General features: G+C 50.2%; 2 protein-coding genes across 2 annotated transcripts in view; one reads left to right on the top strand and one right to left on the bottom strand.

Annotated features, from left to right (window-relative positions):
- The window catches only part of SLC12A8 (solute carrier family 12 member 8), a 123,734-nt gene that overhangs the window by 39,599 nt on the left and 61,711 nt on the right, over window positions 1-22,424 (top strand). The window contains exon 5 of the mRNA XM_045902092.2: window positions 21,090-21,203. Coding sequence (XP_045758048.1) covers window positions 21,090-21,203 — 114 coding nt within the window. The remainder of the gene's footprint in view (window positions 1-21,089; window positions 21,204-22,424) is intronic.
- Window positions 3,941-4,967, bottom strand: LOC123834360 (ribosome production factor 2 homolog). The gene has a single exon (XM_045863535.2). The coding sequence runs from the start codon at window positions 4,904-4,906 to the stop codon at window positions 3,968-3,970; it is 939 nt and encodes a 312-aa protein (XP_045719491.1). The 5' UTR covers window positions 4,907-4,967; the 3' UTR covers window positions 3,941-3,967.

Raw genomic sequence — 22,424 nt, 5'->3', positions numbered from 1 at the left:
ATCTCCCTTTTTCTTACATAATTGGGCTCATACCATATATAGTATTTTTAAAGTTAAGATTAGGGCGCCTGGGTGGCTCAGTTGGTTAAGCGACTGCCTTCGGCTCAGGTCATGATCCTGGAGTCCCTGGATCGAGTCCCGCATCGGGCTCCCTGCTCGGCAGGGAGCCTGCTTCTGCCTCTGACCCTCCCCCGTCTCATGTGCTCTCTCTCTCTCATTCTCTCTGTCTCAAATAAATAAAAAAAATCTTAAAAAAAAAAAAATAAAGTTAAGATTAATGTAGCAACATTCAGAAGTCCCAGATGGAATGTAATATAAACATAGGCTTGATGACATGTCTTATCTTGAGGATTTTCTTGGTCTTTCTAGTTAGAAAAGCAAACAGATAAACAAACAAAATAACTAGGAATAACTTTAGAGCCCCACAGGAGTTTTAAAGAGGCAGAAATCATAAATACTGAGCAAGGTCAGTGGGTTTTTCTTTTGAGTAAGGAAGTGGCAGACTCAGAGAGACTCTTTGAGGGCCCTGCCTGGGGTGGGGGTGGGTGCAAACGGTCAGGGGTAGGTGGTTGCCAGGTCAGTCGGGCGGCCGCTCCATCGTAGCAAACACAGCCTGCAGGGACAGGGGTGGTGGGCTAGAGACAAAGCCCAGATGCAATTTGGGAAAACAGTTTATTTTCAGAAAACAGTTTTGTGATGTCATTCTCTTAACTTGTTTCTAAATACCACTTTATTTTTTCCCTCCCTTCCCTCTGCACCCCACCTCCCACTCTGTCTACATTCCACCACCACTACCATCAGGAACAGACACTCCTGAAATACGAGCAAATGAGATTTATTTTAATTTGATTGGTTTTTTCTCTCATTAGTCTATGATCCAAAATAATAAGCAAAGTTCCCAAGATCCTGCCATAAATATTTGTCCTGCCCCACATCACTGGCCGTGTGAACGCACACACGCAGCAGCCTACCCAGGGTCGCACACACCTCTCACCTGGCCGCCTGAGACGCTCTGTTGAAAGCACCCAGCGCAGTGCCTGCCACACGAACCCAAACACTTCACGTCCTCCCATAAATGCTGGCCAGCCCCATCCCTGGTTCAGTGACTAAAGCCTTCTCCCTTGGAACTGAACTCATTTGCATGGTTTCATGCGTGTGGTATTTTTCATCTCTCTGGCACGCATCCTCTCCCGGTGGACGGTGGGCTCCCTGATCAGGCACCAGAAGAGAAACCGGGGCGGGGCTGGGGTCTCTGCCTGTCCCAGGCCGGCACTGGCGCTCGACGGGGCCATCACATGCCTGGGAAAATAAGGTCTGCCTCACAGGTCTCCTTCACCCTGAACACACCGGGTCTAGAGATGTGGAGGGAAAAACTTGCCGTGATACTCCAAGAATTTATGTCACTTTTCTGCAAAAGTGAAAATATTGAGTTAGGAAGTTTTTTTGTTTTGATTTGGTTTGGGTTTTTTGTTTGTCTGTTTCAAAAGAAAGCCTAAAGATAAAGTGTTCATAAAGTGGTACCTGCTCTTATTACTCTCCAACTGATCTCTTAGAGGCCACCAGATTTTTAGGTCGTGTGTCTACATCAGTTGGTGCATTAGAAATCTTGTACCTTTGCCAGACTTTCTTTACCAAATGGCCCGGATACAATAAATACTTTTTGAAACACTAAGTATATTTCTGCTTGTAAGTAGAGAAAAAAATAAAGTGAAATAATTTATTCAGAAGAGAAAAAAAGTGGTGGGTCCATCCACATTGCTATAGATTTGTTGAATATAAGATATGACGATAGCATAGTGACCGAGCAAAGGAATGGTAGCTGATGTTTATTGAGTGTTCCCTGTGGCTCAGGCACTGTGCTGGGCATCTTACCTCTCCTTTCTCCTTGCAGTATCCATGGGGTCGATGTGCTGTTATTGTCCCTGCCATAAAGATGAGAAAAGTGCAGGTCACACAGCCAGCAAACCATGGAGCCAGTGCCAGACCTCAGGCTCCATGTCCTTCTTAACTATCCAGCTCACACTGCTCCTAGCCATGCTGTTGACTGAATTATGACACAAGCAGTACCCACATGGCGTGATACATCTGAGAAGTTGTTCAGTAGTAGAAAGGGGACGATGGTTGCAGCGTTTGGCACTGGGAGACGTGAGGCCAGGGTCCTCTCAACCACTGCCTAGACTCTGGGCCAGGACCCTGCATCAGTTGCCTCATAATAGAACTTGATTTTATTTGATTTTATTTTTTAAATATTTTATGTATTTATTTGAGACAGAATGAGAGAGAGCGAGCACATGAGAGGGGGGAGGCTCAGAGGGAGAAGCAGGCTCCCCGCCGAGCAGGGAGCCCGATGTGGGACTCGATCCCGGGACTCCAGGATCATGACCTGAGCCGAAGGCAGTCGCTTAACCGACTGAGCCACTCAGGCGCCCAGAACTTGATTTTAGACTCATCGTTTGTTGGAAATCAGTGGGCTCTGGTCCCTTCCTGCCTTAAGCCCTCATCTGTTGGAGCGCAGAGCTGGTGTCATGGAAGAACACCAACCCAGGGTAGCAGGCGCCACCAGCGATGAGGGGAGGGACTTTTACCTTCCGTTTCCTCACCTGCAAGACCAAGGGGCTTCTTCCACTCCTGACGCTGGTTCTCCCTGTCACAGCCATCTCACAACTCAGCAGAACTTCCTGTGACACCGCATGCCTAACTCCTTGGCCTTCTCTGTGCCCGCCAGCATGTGAAACACGCCCTGAGTGAAAATGTACAAGAGAATGCCAAAAGGTAGAGAGTAGAATTGCAACTGCGCCTTCCTTTGATGTCTGCGAAAACAACACAAGTCATCAGAAATAGCAGAAGTGCTGGTGAGGCCAAGAGAGCTTGGGCTCTGAAGGGCGCAGAGCTCAGTAGGGAGTCCCAAGGTCATTGTGTCCGGCTGTCTGGGCCCCAAGGACAGGGACGGCACCTGACTGCGTTTTCTGTCTAGCGTCTTAGGAAGTACCTGGCACATGGCTGGCACTCAGTTCCACTTGGCTGAGTGACTGACTGGGAAAGGAACCAGAATAGGTCGGGCTCCAGGATGGAGATGGACATAGTTTTAGAAAAGACGAATTAGAGCAGCTGGTGGAAGTGTGGTAGCCTTTGTAGGAGAATGAAGCCGATCACACAGATTGTCAGAGCACAGTCTTCAGACAAGTGGAATGGAGGGGTGGAAGGGGCACCTGCTTGAGGGGCCCTCACACTGCACGCTTACCCCGTCCAGCCTCCCTTGTCTTCCTTTCATCCACCCACCAGGCAGCAGCTATTAAAGCCTACCAGGTACCAGGAGTCAGGCTCCAGCATCCAGTGGAGGATAAAACAGAAATGGTCCCTGTCCTCAGGAACCATGGGGATGATCAGGGAAGGTCATTGTTAATGGCAAGATATGTGCTTTTATGATTAGTGCTCCCAGAACCCAGGCTCCTTACTAGCTGTGTGACAGTGGGCAACACTGAGACCCTCTGAGTTTGCTCATCTGAAAAATGGAAATAAATGCCTCCCAGGGGGGCATTTTTAAGGATTAGCAATATTATATATCAATCGTGGCTGTGTTTTTCTTTGAGCTACCCCCCCCCCCACTGCTTTCAAAAAAATGAGCACTTCCTGAATATCATGGAAAACAACTTTTTGGTTTTATTATTCTTTTTTTTCCCATGCTATAAAAATATTTAATAGGGCACCTGGGTGGCTCAGATGGTTAAGCGTCTGCCTTCGGCTCAGGTCACGATCCCAGGGTCCTGGGATCGAGTCCCGCATCGGGCTTCCTGCTCCTTGGGAGCCTGCTTCTCCCTCTGCCTCTCTCTCTCTGTCTCTGTCTCTCATGAAAAAATAAATAAAATCTTTAAAAATATATATATATTTAATAAAATCTTGTAAGAAACTTAGAAATGACTGATGATTGATAATTCTCTTGAGTAAACAGACTACAGTAACATTATAGTCACTGGCTAAGTTCCATCAGTTTTTTTTTAATTCTCTTTGATTTTTTCTCTTGGTCTTCTGTTATCCTTTCTGCAGGTCGCTTCTTCAACCCCTTCATTTTCCTGGTTTGTAGTTTGCTTAGGTCTTGCTTCTGCATATGAATCCTTCCATAAGTTGTATCAAAAGTATCATGGGAGACGTTTTTCTTCTTCTTTGGCTTAAGCGCTTTTGGCATTTTCATAGATAATTTATAAAGATCATCTGATGCCAGATGTGTCCTCCTCAGAACCAGATCCAATGAGGGCCCCATCTGTTCCAATTCAATCCTTGGTGTTCTACTACCAGATTTCTTCAACAGCAACTTATAGCTTCGAAAGTAAATCTTCCCATTCAATGTGGTGAAGTGCAGAACATACTCTAAACCAGCCAGGTGGATATTTGGTACTGTGGGGCCTCTGAAGAAATCAATAAGAAGACTTTTTAGCCTTCTGTAGTCTTCTGTTACATCAAAATCATCACCAGCAAATATTAACATGGGTTTTGTTCCCTCGGGACATTTACTATTCTTAATATCTTTTAGAGAGACAAACTTCTCGATACCCAATTCAATCATATCCAGCACATGGTAGTCATACATACGACCTATTACTAGATTATTTGGCTGCTTCTTATTATGGGAGCCAAACATAAATAAAGAACAATCTGACTTCTTTGAAAAGAATTCCAATGATGTCTGATCCTCAAATGGTCTTGTAATGTTTTTCTTTTTATACAGAACTCCATACAGTTTTTTCAGTGCATACACATCTTTAAGAACTTGTGTCACCATTGAATTTGCATTTCCCCCTTTAATCAGCATAGCATTTTTAATATTTTCACTGAGTTTCGGTTCTCTCTTCTCAAGGAATGTCTTGGCTCTTTTCGTTTTGGGCTTTACAACTCGATCCAAAGCATCCATGGCTACCGAAACGCGAATCCCAGGAACGCACGCGCACGGCGCACTTCCACGAGATAGGCCAGTGTTCTGGAACCTGGTTTTATTATTTTGATGATGATTTCTTCCATTAAACTTCTTCCTGTTCCTCATAAGCTGGCAGAAAATGCTAGATTTCTTAAGGTACAACACCTTAAATTCCTGATTGTAAGAAGTCATTAGAAACATTCAAAAGTAGGGGCACCTGGGTGGCTCAGTCGGTTAATCGTCCAACTCTTGATTTCAGCTCAGGTCATGATCTCAGGGTCATGGGATCGAGCCCCATGTCGGGCTCTGTGCTCAGCACAGAGTCTGCTTGAGACTCTCTCTTCCTCTCCTTCTGCTCCTCCCCGCCACCCTTGCTCTTTCTTTCTCTCTCTAGCTCTAAAATAAATAAATGTTTTTTTAAAAGATTCAAAAGTAAATAAAATAGTAGATTCAAGCAGGAGATCTGTCACTGCCATCCAAATGAAAACCATTTTAAAATTAAACATGCCAAATGTGATCATTATAGGAATAGTTCTGCATGATACCATCTTAAGTTCCTGAACTTTAGTCATGGCCTAACATAAACAATAGCAACCAAACAAATCCTATCTATTTTTCTATTTTTTCCTCAAATTTCTATTTGAAGTCAGAGGAGAATCACTTTTTGCTTTCATGTGCCACAGTGACTCAGGCAGGAGCCACTTTTCAGACCCTTCTCCCCTAGCAATGACTCCAAATCCCCAGTTCCTACTGTGTGGGCAAAGGTGCTCAGCAAGTGTTGGGAAGGGGACCCTGCAAGACTAGGTGCCAGCCCTGGCCCTATCACACCCTCGCTCTGTGGCCTTGGGCAAGTCACCTGTCTGTACATCAGGAAAAAAGAGGATAATGATACCCGCCTCATGGCTCGCTTCAGGGTTGCACGAGGTGATAAACCTTATTTCCTCCCTTTTGAAACACCATCCATTTTAAGACACACCAACTTTTCAGGTGGAAAAACCCATCCCACTAAGTCTACATGTTGATTGTAAGACATCCAAGTTTCAGGAAACCAAAATGAAAAAAAGAAAATCACAATCACATTGAGGAAATACAATAGAAAGGCGTGCCTTGCCATTGGGGGATTCTAGACACGCGTAAGGTGGTCTTATTGGTGTGGACGTGCTCTCCGAGGTGGGGAGCGGCCGCGTGTTGTGCGGGAAGGAAGCGTCCCGTCCCTGCCACTCTGTCCAGCAGTCTGAAATTTGGCTGTGTTTTCAGCATTTCTCTTGGTGCCCCCCTGCCCCCACCCCGCCAATCAGATGCCAAGCCCAGTGTGGATCAGCTTGGGCACATTGTGGCTTCCTTCCCATGTGGAAGTTCCATCTTGTAGACACTCAGAAAATATGTCGGCATTCTCTTCTGGACCTAGCCAGTGGTCTCCCCCCGCCCCGTATGAGTTTCTCTGACACTGACCTCGTGCCTCCCAGCTATTTTCATGTCACTGCACAGCCGGAAAATGATAATATTTGTCTAGTACTCCTGGGTAAGGGGAGGGGCAGTCAGGCCAAGAAGCCAAAATCTTCACCATCTGGAACCCATTTGGGGCATCCCAGCGTGGCTCACCTTCTCTAGTTAGTTTCCACCATGAAAAAGAAGACAGAGGAGGAGGAGGAAAAGAGAAAGAGAGAAGGCAACCCTGGTAATGTTCACTGTTTTGTTTTTTTGCTGGAGGATTTTTAAGGGCATTTTCGTTTTTCAAAGCATTTTTACAATAATCGTCTTGTGTAAGGGTCTTATATCTTGATCCACATCCACTTGGGCCCGTGGGTACAATGAGCAAACAAGTTTCCATACCTGTTTGTGTGTCAGAACAACAGGGAAACTTGTTATTGGTACAAATATATATTTCCTAGTAGCCTGAGGCCTGAGAATCTGAATTGTAAGAGGTACTCTGGGTGATTCCTTTGTGCCAACAGATTTGGAACCTCTGCCTTAAGGCCCTTGGAGAGTTAATGGCACAATACCTTTTATATCTTGCATTGTTTATATCCTTTCTTACCCTGTGATCCTGCATTGTTTATATCTTTTCTGATGCAGTGATCCAAACCTAGTCACATAGTATGGTCCCTTGCATATATGCCTAGTCCTGCCCCGATACGTGAGGAGGACCCTACAGTGAGCAGGGAATCTGCTTATCTGCTGGCCCAGAAGCTCAGCCTCCTGGGCTTGCAATTTTCTACAAGAACATTGTGTTTCAGAGTTTGGTTTAGGGACTGCCTGCTTCAGAATCACCTAGAAGCTCATTAGAAGAACAGTCTGAATCAGACTATCAAATATCAGACTAGTAATCGGTTTTTTTTATTTTATTTATTTTTTTAGAAGATTTTATTTATTTGTCAGTGAGAGAGAGCGTGCACAAGCAGGGGAAGCTGCAGGCAGAGGGAGAAGCAGGCTCCCTGCTGAGCAAGGAGCCTGATGTGGGGCTCTATCCCAGGACCCTGGGATCATGACCCGAGCCGAAGGCAGACACTCAACCCACTGAGCCAGCCAGGCGTCCCAGTAATCTGTATTTTAAACCAGCACAATGGTAATCTTTAATGCGCATTCAGATTTGGGACCTACTGCATTTGGGCGATTTACTATAATCCCGTTAGTCTATAAAGGGTTAATTTCCAGGTCAGTACAGACATTGTTACCTGGGTCAAAGGCAGACTTTTTACTGCATTAATAACTATCGAAGACACACAGCTGGCCCCTTAAAGTAACCAACCTTCTTCTGGGACCACTGTGGGGCTAGTAACCAGGGAAGGATGTTGGGGTCCATAACAGCTCGATGTGATGGCTTGAACACACATAAGATTCAGCACATCCTGCCCTGGTTTGACCTTCATCTGGTAGTTGGGGTGTTTTTGCTCTGGCCATTGTGGGCCTCCCAATCAGAGTGGAACTTTTAGAGGAAGCAGATTGTAACTTAGGATCCATGAGCCCCTGAAACTGCATGCAAAATCTGACATGAAAGAGTGTATTTTTCTAGGAGAGGGTCCAGAACTATTGCCAGATTCTCAAAGGCATAGTTAACCCAGAGCAGGGAAGATTAAGAATTCAAACAGAGGAATTTTTAAAGATTAGGACTGTGGAGAATTGTAAACAAAGGCTCCTGTCCCAGGAAGGATTTCTGAACTTCAGCACACAGAGCCAACAGCGAATCGTGACCTCCAGCATTCCTTACCTGGCTTCTCTCCTCTTTCCATCCTGCCTCATTCCTCCTTTTAGGTTTCTCTCTCTCTGGTTTTCCTCCCCACCTTGAACTTGCTGCCCCATCTGGACGGGGTGCCATCCCTCCTCCTATCCGGTCCTTCCACCCTCCTCTCCCTTGCTGCCCTAATTAAGAAGCAGAGCTCGTTCTTTGATTTGTTCTACCTATGGAATAGCATTGCGTGTTGGTCGTTCTTGTTTTTAAAATGGGATGAGTTGAACATTTAAGATTTCTCTGGGAGAGGGAGAAAATGATACCTTAGGTACCCTGAATTCCTGGCTTTTTGGATCTAACCCTTGATAGAAGGTTTTCTGTGGGCAGAGGTCCTCACTCATCCTTGGCTGGAGGGAGGGCAGGAACAGGCACGCCCCAGGCCTTCCTCTCCTTCTGAGTTTGACTCTGATGAAGAAAAGGGTGACTGGCCAGACTCCTAGGCCCCCCAGCTCCGAGGCCCTCCCGCTAGCTGGGATTATTTTTCATTTGCCGGCTTTGGCTGTGCAAGGCAGAGAAGCAACCCTTAAGCTGAGGAGGCCGTGGGGACAGTCAAGGCTGCAGAAGGAAGTGAGAGCTAACACTGTCCGGTTCTACCCCTGTGTCTGCTCCAGCTCTGTGAGCAGGAGGGGGTCTGGGCTGCTGGGCTCCCTGGCCAGTGTTCTGGGGATGAATGCCTGAAGCATGAAATCACTGGCTTGGGAGGGCCCTTTCACACTGCTAGGCCTGCCTGCCTCAGCCTTGAACAGCTGGGAGTTCCAAGGAAGTGGACGGCGACTCCCTGAGGGATGGGCTATATACACACACATATATATGTCCCGCCTGTGCCCCAGCTCCCCTCCCTGCACACGGAAGGAGTCCTCTGGCTGTGGGAAGTGGGCAGAGACCTCCCTCACTTCTGTAATGGCACTTCCCGGCCCAAGCATTTGGGGGGCACCTACTGGGTTGAGAGGCATTGCAGTGGGTCTGTGAGAGACATGAAGTCAGGGAGACGTGCCCTCAAGTCCCTCACATTTGGGTGGGGAATGAGGCGACCACCTACAGACACAGAACCAGATGGACAGTCCCAGCCTGAGGGTAGGTGGCGCAGAGAGGACCAGCGGAAAACCAGGCTCCCTGAACTGGGCCTGCCTCTGTGGCCTGAGGAGCCTCTGGATGCTGCTCGGAGGGGAGTGTGGAGTTTGCCACAGGAGGAGTTGGCTGCCTCCTGGGGGCTGGCAGGAGATGAAGCCCCAAATCAGAATGGAGAACTGAGCGAGCCTCCCCTTTACCCTCACTCTGGCCCTGGTGACGTCAGTGCTAGAAGTTTCTGAGCTCGCGGCAGAAGTGGCCCCAGGCCTGCTCATCATCTAACTGATTTGTCACTCCAGCACTTAATGCTCACTGGGGGCCAGACCACGCCCGTTCATCTTCAGGGACTGTTTCTGAAGAAATAGTGAGCCCTCTGCCACCGTGTTAGCCCGACCCCAGCACACCGGGGCTCAGGCCAGCACCGGGCAATGGGGCAGCCCCTAAAATACCTCCCTAGGGATTGCATTTGTCAATGAATTTCTAGGCCCTGTAGAGTGGACAAGTGGCTGTAACTGCTGGCCCAATTTGAAACACTTACAGCAGGTGTCAGAGGCATGGCTTTGGAATCAGATTCCAGCTAGCCTGTAAGCGGTGGCACGGGCTTTCTGACTGCTGGCCTCATTTCTGAAGAGCAGGTGATAAGGACTGCCTTGCTGGATTGTCTGAGCATAGAATCCCGATAACGCACAAGTGTGGTAGCTGGTACCAAGTGGGCGCTCAACACATTATCATTATCGTTATCATGGTTTATCCTGGAAGCATAGGTCCCCGAGGGCCCCTGGGTTATAGACTTCAAGACTCCAAGCTTCTCAAGCTTCAAGATCTGGGAATCTTGTTAAAATGAAGATTCTGATTCTGCAAGTCTGGGGGTGGGGAGGGGAGAGGAGAGAGCTGAGATTCAGCATTTCTTTTTTTTTTTTTTTAAGATTTTATTTATTTCTTTGACAGAGAGAGACACAGCGAGAGAGGGAACACAAGCAGGGGGAGTGGGAGAGGGAGAAGCAGGCTTCCCGCTGAGCAGGGAGCCCGATGCGGGACTCGATCCCAGGACCCTGGGAACATGACCTGAGCCGAAGGCAGACGCTTAACGACTGAGCCACCCAGGCGCCCCAGATTCAGCATTTCTAACAGGCTCCCCCGTGATGCTGATGGCACTGACCTGGTCCTGCCTAGAGGAGTGTCCTCCTTCCTCCTTTCTCTTTGCTCTCTGCCCTGTGGTGCCTCCCCTGCCCCCTGAGGCAGCCAGCCATCAGAAGACTCCCTGCACTCTATTGAAAACTACTCTCGGACAACCTCACAGGCGTTAGCTGGGACTGGCCCAGGCTGGATATAGGGTTGCGCCTGTTCCCACTGAGCACCCACAGTTGTGGCATCCGTCTGGGGACGAGGAGAGGATCCTGAGAGAGGAGGGAACTTGTCTCTGACTTTGAGGAGCTCCTAATCTGTTGGAGACGCTTACAAACACACCTTGCTGTCCATGAGAACACTGCAGAAAGGCATGCAAAGGCTTGCAAAGGAACACGCAGGGTGAGGAACCTGCCACAAAGTAACACATTGGAACCAAGCTGCGTCCTCTCTGGGGCTCCTGCAGCCGGGGAAGGGGGCAGGGACCCTGTCCTGCTGCCCTTCTCAGAGCCAGCGGGCTGAGGTGCTGAGAGCAGAGCACCCCTGGGAGGGGTGGGCACAGCATGGGCACTGGCTTGGGGCAGCCCAGGTTAAAAGGCATATTCATCCGAGGCTAGCTCTCATCAAGTGAGACTTGTGTTAAATGCTGCTCCCGGGCCTTGGGTCTTAGTGACCATGAGATTCTTGAAAGTGGGATCATGTGCTAACGGCAAGACTGGGACAACAGTGCCCCGGATTTTGCTGAAGTTTTTGGTGGGAGCTGGTTATGGTTGGTATCGAGAAACTGCATTCTGTGCTTCTTGACAGCTTTGCCTCCAATCCTCCCCCATCGCCCGGTCCCCCGATCCTACTCACCACCCCTGAATAAAACCCCGTAGATTCTAGCTTGAGCAGAGGGAGCCCTGGTTTCTGCCTGAACTCCAGAGAACACGGTGCTTTCTCCCGAAATCCACCCACAGGAATGGTGATCAGATGGCCCAGTGGTGGGCTCCCACTAGGTGAGAGTTGGAGCTTCCATCCTTATGCCAGAGGAGCCCACGGCTAGGAATGGTCTGAATCTGGGGCTTTGCCCCTCACTTTCTGATCAGCTTCAGCCAGGAAGCTCCCTTTATTCTCTATTCCGCATTTGCAAAGCCGAGAGGAGCCCCGGCAGAAACAAGGATGAAGGGGTGGTCCCTGCACAGGGCGCCGTGGAGACAAATGACTTGCTTATTTTTCATTCTGGTGAAACATACATGACATAAAATTCGCCATTTTAACCATTTTTCAAATGTACAGTACAGTGGCATTTATTACATTCCTCACTTTATACCACCATGCTGACTATCTGCTTCTAACACAATTTCGTCACCCCAAACAGAAACTGTACCCATTAGGCAATAACTCCCCGTCCCTCCCCCGTAGTCCCTGGTAACCTCTATTCTATTTCTGTCTTGATGCATTTGCCTATTCTAGGTATTTCATATGAGCGGAATCATACCGTATTTGTCCTTTTGTATTTTTTTTTCACTTAACATAATGTTTTTGAGGTTCATCCGTGTTATAGCCTGTGTCACATTTCTGACCTTTGTATGGTTGAATAATATTCTGTTGTATGGATATACCACATTGTGTTTATCCATTCATCTGTTGATGGGCATTTGGGTTGTTTCCATTGTTAATTTTTTTAAAGATTTTATTTACTTATTTGAGAGAGAGAGGAAGAGAGAGACAGAGAAAGAGAGAGCACGAGTGGGAGGAGGGAAAGAGGGAAAGGGAGAAGCAGGCTCCCCACTCGGGGCTCGATCCCAGGACCCCGAGATCGTGACCTGAGCTGAAGTCAGATGCTTAACTGACTGAGCCACCCAGGGGTGCCCATCCATTGTTAATTGTTAATATTTTATAGTTCTTGTAGGTTCCCTGGGTCCAGACAATGGAGACACACCAGGAAATAAGATAGTTCTTGTCTGCTCTTGGCAGGTAGCCAGGCAGGGACAACAGAAAGATGAGTGCCATCACAGGACCTGGGGGGACTTACAGGACATGCTGGATGGGGGCTTGGCCACACTGGGTTCTGTCTTGCCTGACCAGCTGCCGACTGTGTGGGGTTCTGCTTTTTCAGGCCTCAGCCTTCCCATCTGTAAAATGGATTTGAGGCTAAAGACCCCTGTGGCACTATGATGCTGAATCTTCTGCTATAGAATTCTAGGAGACCATCTCTATTTCTTTCTTGGGTATGGCTGGTGGTGGGGAAGAAGTTCCTGTGGCTGTAGAAGTCGGGGGAGGAAGGGGTGCCTGGGAATTTGAATATTTCCAGCATAGTGCCTGGGAGGAGGGTGGCCTTGCTTACATAACTGTGATTGCCTTGCTGTCTGCCCCCTGCAGGGGGCACCTTAACGTCCTTCCCCCTTCTCAGTCGCCTGCCTGGGGAGGGTGTCCAGGCAAGACTAGGGAAGGGGAATGACTCCTAGGTCAGAACTCCTGACCACCACAGGGGGCTAGAGTTGTATAGGGGCAGCCCACGTGGAGGACTACTAGTTGGGTTAGGATTATTTGGGGGGTCTGGGGGCCCGGAGTTTAAGTAGGATGGTAATTGGGATGCCAGAGGCCAGGACAGCCAGAAGAAGGAGTAAGTGGTGGCTGGGTGGAACCCAGAGCCAGGGTGGAGATTTCCTGTCAAAACAGCCACTTATCCTGGCGGGAGAGTGCATTCCTTTACCCGAGGAGATAAGAAGGCCCTGTTTTCCTCTCAGGGTTCCTTTGAGCCGCGGGCTGCTTTGGGCAGGCTGTTGGAGGCTCTGTGAGCTGGGGTCTGGTAGGACTTCTGTAGCCCCCCGCCCCGTCAGGCCCCTGCCTGAGCAGCTCGCGCTCCTGGCTCCCCTCCCAGACTCCCTGCATCCTTGGGCGAGCACCGACCCCAGCAGGGGCAGCCAAGCGTTCAGTTCGGTCTCCTCTGTGCTTTGACTTCTTTACCTGAAGAACGCACCTATTTTGTAGGGTTGCTGTAAGCTAATACACCTGATGGGCTTGGCACAGTGACTGGCACAGAGCCCTGCTCCGTGTGCGGCGGTCACTCTTACTATCCCAAGCTACCTCTCTGTTTCCTGGGCCCAGGTGAGCCTCAGTTCCCACCCAAGTCAGGGCCCTGTCACGTTCTGGGCATTTGACAGTTCTTTTCTCTGTAGGCATCTCCAGGCAAAAACCTCATATCTCAGCTTGCTGACCCCAAAGGCCATTATAAGAAAAGGTTCATTAAGCATGCAAAATAGAGCCACGTCAGCAGATGGAACAGTTTCTTGGGTATTAGAACAAATCCTTCGTCAAGAAAGGGCTCGTCCTCACTTTCACAAGGGAGGAATCCTTTGCTCAGAAAGAGCTTCTGAACTGTCCATCGTAGATTGGCAGAAGCCTCTCTGGTTACGGGAAACTTTCAGCCACCCCCTTCCAAGGGGGCCACCCTGACACCCCCTCCACTCCGGCCCTGGGGGCTTTCCAGCTGTTCAGCCAGCCGGTCTTCCCGGAGGGCGGAGGCCTTCCCCAGGGGCCCGGAGGCTCCAGGCTGCTCCGCCCAGTGCCCTCTGGGCAGGCACAGCCCCACTTCAGACTTCCCTTCTGGCCACTGCTGGAGTGCCTAGCCCTCCCTCTGTGTATTTTCTCTCTGGGTGGGGGCCTGGGAGCTGGAAACCCTGCTCACATCCTCTCCCCACCCTCTCTTCGGAGGACCAAACTCCGAAGAGGCTGGAGCCCGAGAGGAGGCTGCGGTGTGGGGCAGGCCACCAGCTGGCTGCCCAGAACTCCTGTGGGGAAGGAAGACTGCCGTGGGTGGGTGCCTCGGGAGACTCCTCCAAACCTATCATCATCTCCCTTCTGTCTCTCCAGTCCGTGGTCAGTGTAGTCCAAATCGATACAGCCCGACCGAGTTCAAGTTCAACACGCTTCTGTGGCGTCCCTCTAATGGACGGGCATTGTTGTGACCCAGTTCAATGGGATAGCCCTGTGGGCTGGGCCTCAGCACTGTGTGGGCCCCGGTTGGACTCCTAGCGAGGGCTGCCGTACCACCGGCCGCTCTCAGGCTTTGCGGAGCTGGCTGGCATCTCTGAGCTCTGGGTCCCTCGGTTGTTGAAATGGGCCAGTCCTTCGACCTTGAAGGTTCATTATCTGCATGAATGGAGGGCACTGAAGACACTGTAAGAACAGAAGATCTAGTGGCAGTCCTTGGAATCCACAGTTGCTTGGTCTCATCAGCATGTCACGAAATGTGGCGGCCAGCTCATCCCCCAGTTCCGCATGTTGTGTCACAGCCACGGGGAAGGGGGGAGGGGTGGCAGCGAGGTCGGGGGTGGTGCTGACACGTTCTAGAAGCCAGTTCGGGATTTTACGTCTGCCCCTGGAAATCAGTGGTGTCACTGGAGGCTGGGTGCTGAGTGTTAGGAACGGGCTTCTGGCCGGGCCACTTTCAGAATTAGAAGGGCTCTGAAGCATCACCTGGTCCCCTGCACCTGCGCCATACCTCGGTGCTCAGTAGGGGTGCAGAGCCTTGGGCTCATCCCAGATTGACAGTCAGAATTTGCATTTCAAAAGGAAAAGGGACTCACCTTCAGTCCCCCAGGAACCAGGGCACCCACCCCTGTGTCTAGACTCTTGTTCCTGACACCACCCTTCCCCTCCTCCCCAGAGATCTTCAGGATGCTCATGCCAGGAAGGGGCCCCTGTGCTCCACCCAAGGCAGGAGGACAAGAGCCTGGCTTCTCCCAAATCCATGCTCTCTGGGCCCAGGTCGACTGCCCCCACCCCCACCCCCTCTTTTGCAGCTCCCAGGAGCTAACAGCACAGCGCAGAGGAGGGAAAACTCCACTGGCCAATGCAAACAGCCAGAGGCCTGCAGGGTGAGCTGCCCATGTTTGTCCGCCTTAGAGCATCTGCGGTCGGGCAGTGTCTGAATAAGTTGAGGGGTTGCTGCTTGGGCAGGAGCTCCGTGGGGGACTTAGTGGCCAGATGGGTCCTGGACACTCTCCTTCTTCCCCTTTTCACTGACCTCTCTTTGTCAGGCCATTTCAGACCTGTTCCCTCCCACAAGCTGCAGATCTCTGTCCCCATGCCACGACATCCCAGAGTGGTCCCGGCAGGGCAGACCCTTAGGGCACCATTCCAGTGCCACCACCCTGGAGGACCCGAGGAGGGGCATGTGTGCGGCACGATGTTTGGCCCCTGGGAGAGGCACCCAGTTCATGATTCCCTTGCTGCATGCCCTACTGTACTTCCTCCTCATCTGGGGATCCTCAGCTCGTTCCTCTCTTCTTGGCCTGGTCCCGGTCCCTCCCCCACCGCCTTGTTTTGGTGTGTGTCCCTTCCCAGAACCTCGGCCTCTCCTTTCCTTTTCCTTGCAGAGTTGCTCTTCCTGTGATTCCCTCAGGCCCCAGCCCGCCGCCCTCTGGGGCCCTCCCTGCCTTCCTCTCTCCCAGGCCCTTCCTCCGCTCTTTCTATTCCTGGTTGGACCAGCCTCTCCCATTGTCCATTCCCAGGAAAGGGCTGTCTCGCTGGTCCAGGGGTGAGGGACTCGAGCCAAGAAGAAAGCCAGCGCCGGAAGCCCCTGCCCTCCCGGGAGCTCGGCTCCCAGCAAGGTGCCCCCACCCCAACCCCGTTGCCAGTGTCATTTTTAGAAATCTCGCTTTCTAAGTTAGTCAGCAGTAGCAATCTGACACCCACATGTGGGGGCTGATGACTTCCCAACTGCCTCTTGTAACTTCAGCAGACCCGGGGGCGGGTGGGGGGAGCCGCAGGTGCCTCAGAGAGCTTCCCAGCAGCCACCTGACCGGTGACCAGGGCTGACTGCCTTTGGCCAGGGCAAGATGGGTGGGGTGCCACGAGGACTCTCTGAGAGCAGACCATGGACCCTGTGGAACACCCGGAGAAGCCGTGTTCCCCAGATTCAGGAAAGAAAGGCCAAGCCTTTCTGCAGACAGACCTTTAAGTATCTTCCCTCTGCCTGTTCTTGCCTGGCTTTTGTCTTGATTTGTTTTCTCTCTCTTATGTCCCCCCACTCCACCCCTGCCCCGTGTTTGTTTTTCCTAAAAGCACATGGCTCAAATGGGGCCAAAGTATTTTTGGTAAATACAGAAACAGATGTTCGGGTCAAACCCAGATACGTCCACGTGTGGCGGCTGCAGGCACGGGGCATCCCAGGCCTTTCAGGGTTGGAAAATGTCAGCTGAGAAGGCCCCATACTGTCTCCCTGTCGTACCAGCAGAGGAACTGAGTGGTTCGCAGGGGCAAAGACCCAAGCGGTAGGGATCTCTGGGGAAACAGCTCGGGATGAATTACAGAGAGACAGCACGATGGTTGGAAAATTTTGAATTCAGACAGATGTGGAGGCCAGGCTAGGCTCTGCCTGCTCCGAGCTCTGCAAGCCTCCACCAGTCATACACCCCTAGGTGCGTGGCATGCCACAGGGGAGGCCCCCCGTCAGCCTCCTGCAGAACGAGAGGGGGGGATGCCGTGAGCTCTGTGGGTGTCTCCTGGGCTTGATGAGGACCTGTGTTGCATGCCTTGGCACCCCCCCCCCAGAGATGTCCCCAGAAGAGTTTGTCCCACAGGCCACAGGCCCGCCCAGGACCAAGGCCGGCCCCCTCTGTGGGGGAGGGCAGTGCCAGGGACCTGGGGACTAGCCTCCTGGAAGAGAGGCAGTGGCCGTAATACAGGCAGGTCCGGCTGTGTGACCTCGGACAAGATTCTTCACCTTCCTGAGCCCGGGTGTCCTTCCCTCTGATCTTGCAGGGTGGCTATGAGGATCAAGGATGACACTGTAAAGGACTTAGTGCCCAGGAACAGGCGCGTAGGAGGTGCTCAATAAAGGGCCGCTCATTGTTATGTTCGGAAGAGAGGTTGCCCTGTGATGTCCTTGGGGAGCCTGCACAGTCCTGCGCACAGAGAAACTCCTCGTGGCCTGGCAAGGACAGCGGTATGACACACCGTCGGCTGCGGTCCGTCCACTGCGAGGCCGGGCATGGTGGCAGGCAGGGCAGGGGACGCCGTCGGGGTATGCCGGGCTGGCACAAGTCTCAGGTGCAGGGGCAGCACCTAGCGTGGGAGTCCTGAACCTCAGGGCGCATGCCCCTCCAAGAGGCTTCAGAGGCCTGGAACCCCCAAATGATGTGCAAAATGTGCTATCCATCGGGACAGCTTTCATTGGATTCTCCAATGGGGCCATAACTACAAAACTTAAGCACCTCTGTTCTGGACGTCAGCATGTCCGGCATGAAGACCCACTGTAAGAGGCTATGGCAGGTGCCCTGGATGCGTGCAGCTGACCTCACTCTATGCCTCAGCCAGCAAGTCCAAGCCCATCAGGGACATCGGTGCCTGACCTGGGTATCCACCCTGCCATAAGCTCAAGGTTCAGCTGGACCGGTTTGGGGTGTGGGAGAGAGACCAGGGCCCAAGAAGTTGGGGTGAGGACCAGAAGGGCCAAGCCTCATTGGGGCCTGGCTGAGGCCTGGGGACCTGAGGTGGTGGGGTTTTTAGGGGGTGGAAGCCATAAGGGCCTGGGAAGGTTAAGAGCAGAGGAAATGAAGAAGTCCACCATGCCAGCCTCCAGAGCTCCTTCTCATCCACTGGAAAGTGGCGCATAGGAGGGTTGGGCCCTACGGTCTGTCCCTGCCTGAGTGGGCTGGCCAAAAAGTCATCAAATGATCTCTCTAGGTCTTGAATTCTAGTAGGAGGGTGATCGTTGCAGGATCTTACCTCAGAGCCTTATGCAGAGACCTTGGGCTGTGTCTCATGGAGATGAGGCTGTGGGTACTCTCTCTCTCTCTCTCCATTTCTTTTCTTCTTTCTGTTTCTTTTGGTTCTTATTTTATCTGCCCTATCTTACTTAGGTGTTCCTCATAAATCACTTAAATCATTTTGCGAAGCAGGTAGAATATAGATGGAAAGAAAAAAAATTAAAGAAACTTGTTTACAGAACCGTGATCTAGACAAGGTAGGCTTTCAGTCCTGGGATGTTCTGTTTGTCTTTCTAAAAGATGTTATTTTGTGTTGGTAAGTCGATTTTGCTTGTGAAAGACAATGTGGAAAAATTGTATATGTGCTGCTGAAGCGAGCACGACAATGTGGAAAACTTGTAAAAAGAAAAAAAGAAAGGAGAAATTGCTCATAATTGCATTATCTAGACATCCATAGTTAGTACGTTTCCTTCTTTCCTTACATGTATAAATTAAAACTTTCTTGGTATTTGTACTAGAAATGGTGTCCGGTTTCCTTGCTTCATGTGTATCATACATAATGTGGACAATTTTCTGTGGTATCAGAAGTCCTTTCTAAACATTTAAAAGACCTCGGCCCCCCAGAGTTAGAAATGTAGACTCCCCATTTTACATCATTATAAATAAAGCATTGACAGTGTTTTTGTCCCTAAAGTTCTTTTCGAAGTTAAGATGATTTCCTTGGGAAAGATTCAGAAGCACAGCCGAAGGAGAGGGCTGGCCCGGCAGCGTGTCAATGTGAGCGTGTGCTCGGCGAGGTGTGGGGCTGCATTTGCAGAGAGAGAGGGGACGAGGCAGGCCTCCTGACAGCCGCCTCGTCCGTGAGATCCAAGTGACTTAGGCTGTCAACCTGCGGATCTTGTTGGTAGGGTGGACGGAGAGAAAAATCTTCCCAGTGACTCATCCATGGTACCTGGGCAAAGCCCTCAGGCCTGGTGATCGAATACCCACCTCCGTCGGAGCTGCCGTGGGGACCACCGAGGTCAGTGGAGCCCGGGGAAGCCTGCCCAGCGTGCCCACAGCCCTGCGTTCAGATGTGCTTTCAGACCTGCGCATCATCCCAGCTTGGCCGAACTCTGCTCCAAGGCAGGCTGGGCTGGGTTTTCACCTCAGAAAGGCCAGTCAGTGGGATCAGCCAGCGGATAAACTCAAGTTAACTCAGCCATTACTGCTTTTTTGTTAATGAGGGGAAGACCAGCTGTGAAGATGCCAAACCTTTCAGAAATGTTGCCCAGTACTTGGGATTTAATATCTTAGGGCAAATTCCGTGTTTGGGCAGAAGAAAGCACTTGACAGTGATTTTAAGTCCTGACCGGACTCCCCAGGGTCCCTTGTGCTTCACTGAGCTTTCATTTCCTAATTTTTTTACACAATGTTTTTCCTATTGAGTTGTGAATCTTGGAAGCTGTGAAAAGCGCTGGCAATTCATTGGACTCATGAGCGAGCAGGAGCTCTTCTGTGGATGGAAGCTCAGGGGGAAGCTACGCCCCGAGGTAGGTGGAGGGCAGTTGGGCAGGAAATTCTGTCACTACAGCTCTAGGGGTTGGCTGGAGTGATGGCCAAATGCCTATCCTATGTGGTTGTGCGGGTTTCGGAAAAGGGAGCAGGGTTGGCTGCTCTTAGACTACAGTGAACAGGACCAAGCCAATTCCTTCTCAGAGATCACATTCAAAAGCAGCAGCTGGATAGCCTCTCCCGGGTGTTCCCGAGCCTAAGAACACTTGGCTTGGATCTGCAGCTTCCACAGCCCACTGACATGTCCACAGATGCTGTTCAAAGTGACCTCCTTTGACAAAGAGGCAAAGTAGGCTTGAAACTACCTGAAACATTTTATTGAAGTCAGTGTACAAATGTCTAAAATGCTTTGAAGAAATCGGATCTGAGATGTTCCTGCTATAAAGTAGCCTACGAACAAGTCAAACGGAAAGCATGGATGTGAGATGTGCCCACAGCCAAGATCTGAGAGAAAGATTCTTCTTAACGTGACCCGTGTTTGCAACCAACCTCTTGTGTACCAAGCACAGCGCTTGACTCTGGCGGACAGAGCTATGTAAGCCTGGATTCCTTGCTCTGAGGAGTCTAGCTGGGGAAAGACCTAATATGGCCAGTCACAGTACTGAAAGCACTTAGAAGGAATTGATACTGATTCAGGAGTTGAGGCAAAAACCCAAAGGAAGTAGCATTTGAGATGGGCTTGAAAAGTAAGCATGGCGTTGATGCTTAGAGAAGTGGGAGAAGGGTCTGGAAGGCAGGAAACACAGGGATGGGTATTACTGGTGTTCTTGGGGAGAATCATCTGCATGACTGCCGGGCAGAGAAAAGCAGAGGATGAGCAGGAAGCGGTGGGTACGGTGCCCGGTTTTCACGGGCTTTGATTCTCATCTTAAGGAGTTTGGGCTATGTTCTGCAGCTACGAGGGACCCATGGGAAGGTGTTTGAACAGGGAAAGTAGCTTAATTTTTTAAATTAAAGGAAAATACATAAATACATGCTCAGTGAAAGATTTCAGCTATCAAGAAAAAAGAAGAAAAGAAAGAAAAACAGAAAAGGAAAAAAAGAAAATGCTCCCCTTCCCAGAAGTAACTACTGTTCTCCTTCAAGTAATTTCATCTACTTGTCTCTAGAGATACAGATACACGAAGTCAGACTTCCTCCTCTCTCTCTCTCTCTCAATCTCTCTGTCACACACATGCCCCTATATTATAGTATTTAAATTTACATAAGATAGGTCTGTAATCCAGGGAAGCCTGCATGCTATATCTTATCACTCAGCTCATTTTTTTTAACTTCTTTTTTTTAGATTTTGTTTATTTATTTGAGGGAGAGAGCTCTCGCACACACACACACGCATGAGCTGGGGGGGCAGAGGCGGCGGGAGAGGGAGAAGCAGAGAAGCAGACCTCTCCCCGCCCCCCCCAACCCCCCATGCTGAGCAGGGAGCCCGAGGTGGGGCTCGATCCCAGGACCCTGGGATCACTACCTGATCACTTGGCTCATTTTGCTCTTTGTGTTATTTCAGAGCACGGTTTTGTGGGCTACTCACGGGAACTGCTCCAGAACAACACTCTGCCAGATTACAGCCCCGGGGAATCTTTCTTCACTGTCTTTGGGGTATTCTTCCCGGCGGCTACAGGTATAGTAATTTGGGTTCCTTCCCACTCCCACATGAGGGGTACAGATGCTTGGTTTCTGAAGCTCAGTACTATAAGTGGCCTGAATGTGTCCCTAGGATGTATATCTATGTCTGACTTTAGAGACGGCTTTAGCTTTCACTAAAAATCTCTTAACGGAGTTTCCTTGTTCATAATTCCTGAAGGCCTCCCACATTATTTCATCTTCCTTATGCTCCATACCTATGTATTGAAACCTGTTGGCCTCGTTAATAGAGACACATTCCTCTTTAGGGCTGAACAGGATGGATTCCTCAGCAGGACAAGCTACCCCTTCCACCCCAGACCGAGTGTAAAGTTGGTCCCCAAACTCCCCTTGTCTCTACCCCAACCTGTGTGTCTTCTCCCAGGGGACAGAGAGATGCTATTGTCCTCTCACTGTACTGGGTGTGGGTGAGACCAAGGTCCCGCGGGCAGTGAATGAATCTCCTTACCCCACCTTCCCCATTTTCTGGCTCTCCAGTGGCCAGGGAGGAACGTTCCAAAGCTGAGGTCCCTCTAGGACTCTTGTCTTAGGCTTTGGGCCCTGGCCTGGAAGGTAGTAAGCTAACATGTAAACCAAATATCTGTAAGAAATAACCATTTGCTAGTGACTGGGCTTGTCCCAGAGCACAGACTCAGGGAAGCATTTTACTCTTGATCACGCAGTGTGGATACCCTGGAGTGTGGCTGATTTTATCTCCTTTTCTGCCTCCCCTCCTCCCTCTGCCTACATGTGGCTGTTTCCTTGCTCATTATCCTCTCCTCAAATAGGATGGGGATAGAAAAAGAGGAGAAGCTACTAGAATGTTGAAAATTTAAAAGGCTGTCCATGCTAAGTGTTGGCAAGGATGTGGAGAAATTGGAACTCTCGTACACTGCTGATAGGAAAGTAAAATGGTACAACCATTTTGGAAAACCGGACGATGATTTCTTAAAAATTGAACAGTCTATGGCCATACCACCCTAAATGTGTCTGTTCTTGGAAGCTAAGCAGGGCTGTGCCAGATTGGTATTTGGATGGGAGCCACCTAGGAATACCAGGTGCAGTAGGCCTAAAAGAAAAAAAATTAAATATACGCCCAGCCATTCCCACTGCTGGTTATCTACTGCAGAGAAATGAAAACCTGTGTTCATCTAGACTTGTGCATGAATGTTCAAAGCAGCTTAATTTGTAATCGTCTCAAACTGGAAACAACTCAAAT

Source organism: Mirounga angustirostris, unplaced genomic scaffold, assembly GCF_029215605.1.
Source record: "Mirounga angustirostris isolate CCGP_5_RB_7025 unplaced genomic scaffold, mMirAng1.0.hap1 SCAF_1, whole genome shotgun sequence".
In the NCBI taxonomy this organism is placed as follows: domain Eukaryota; kingdom Metazoa; phylum Chordata; class Mammalia; order Carnivora; family Phocidae; genus Mirounga; species Mirounga angustirostris.
This window is presented reverse-complemented; position numbering and strand designations above follow the sequence as displayed.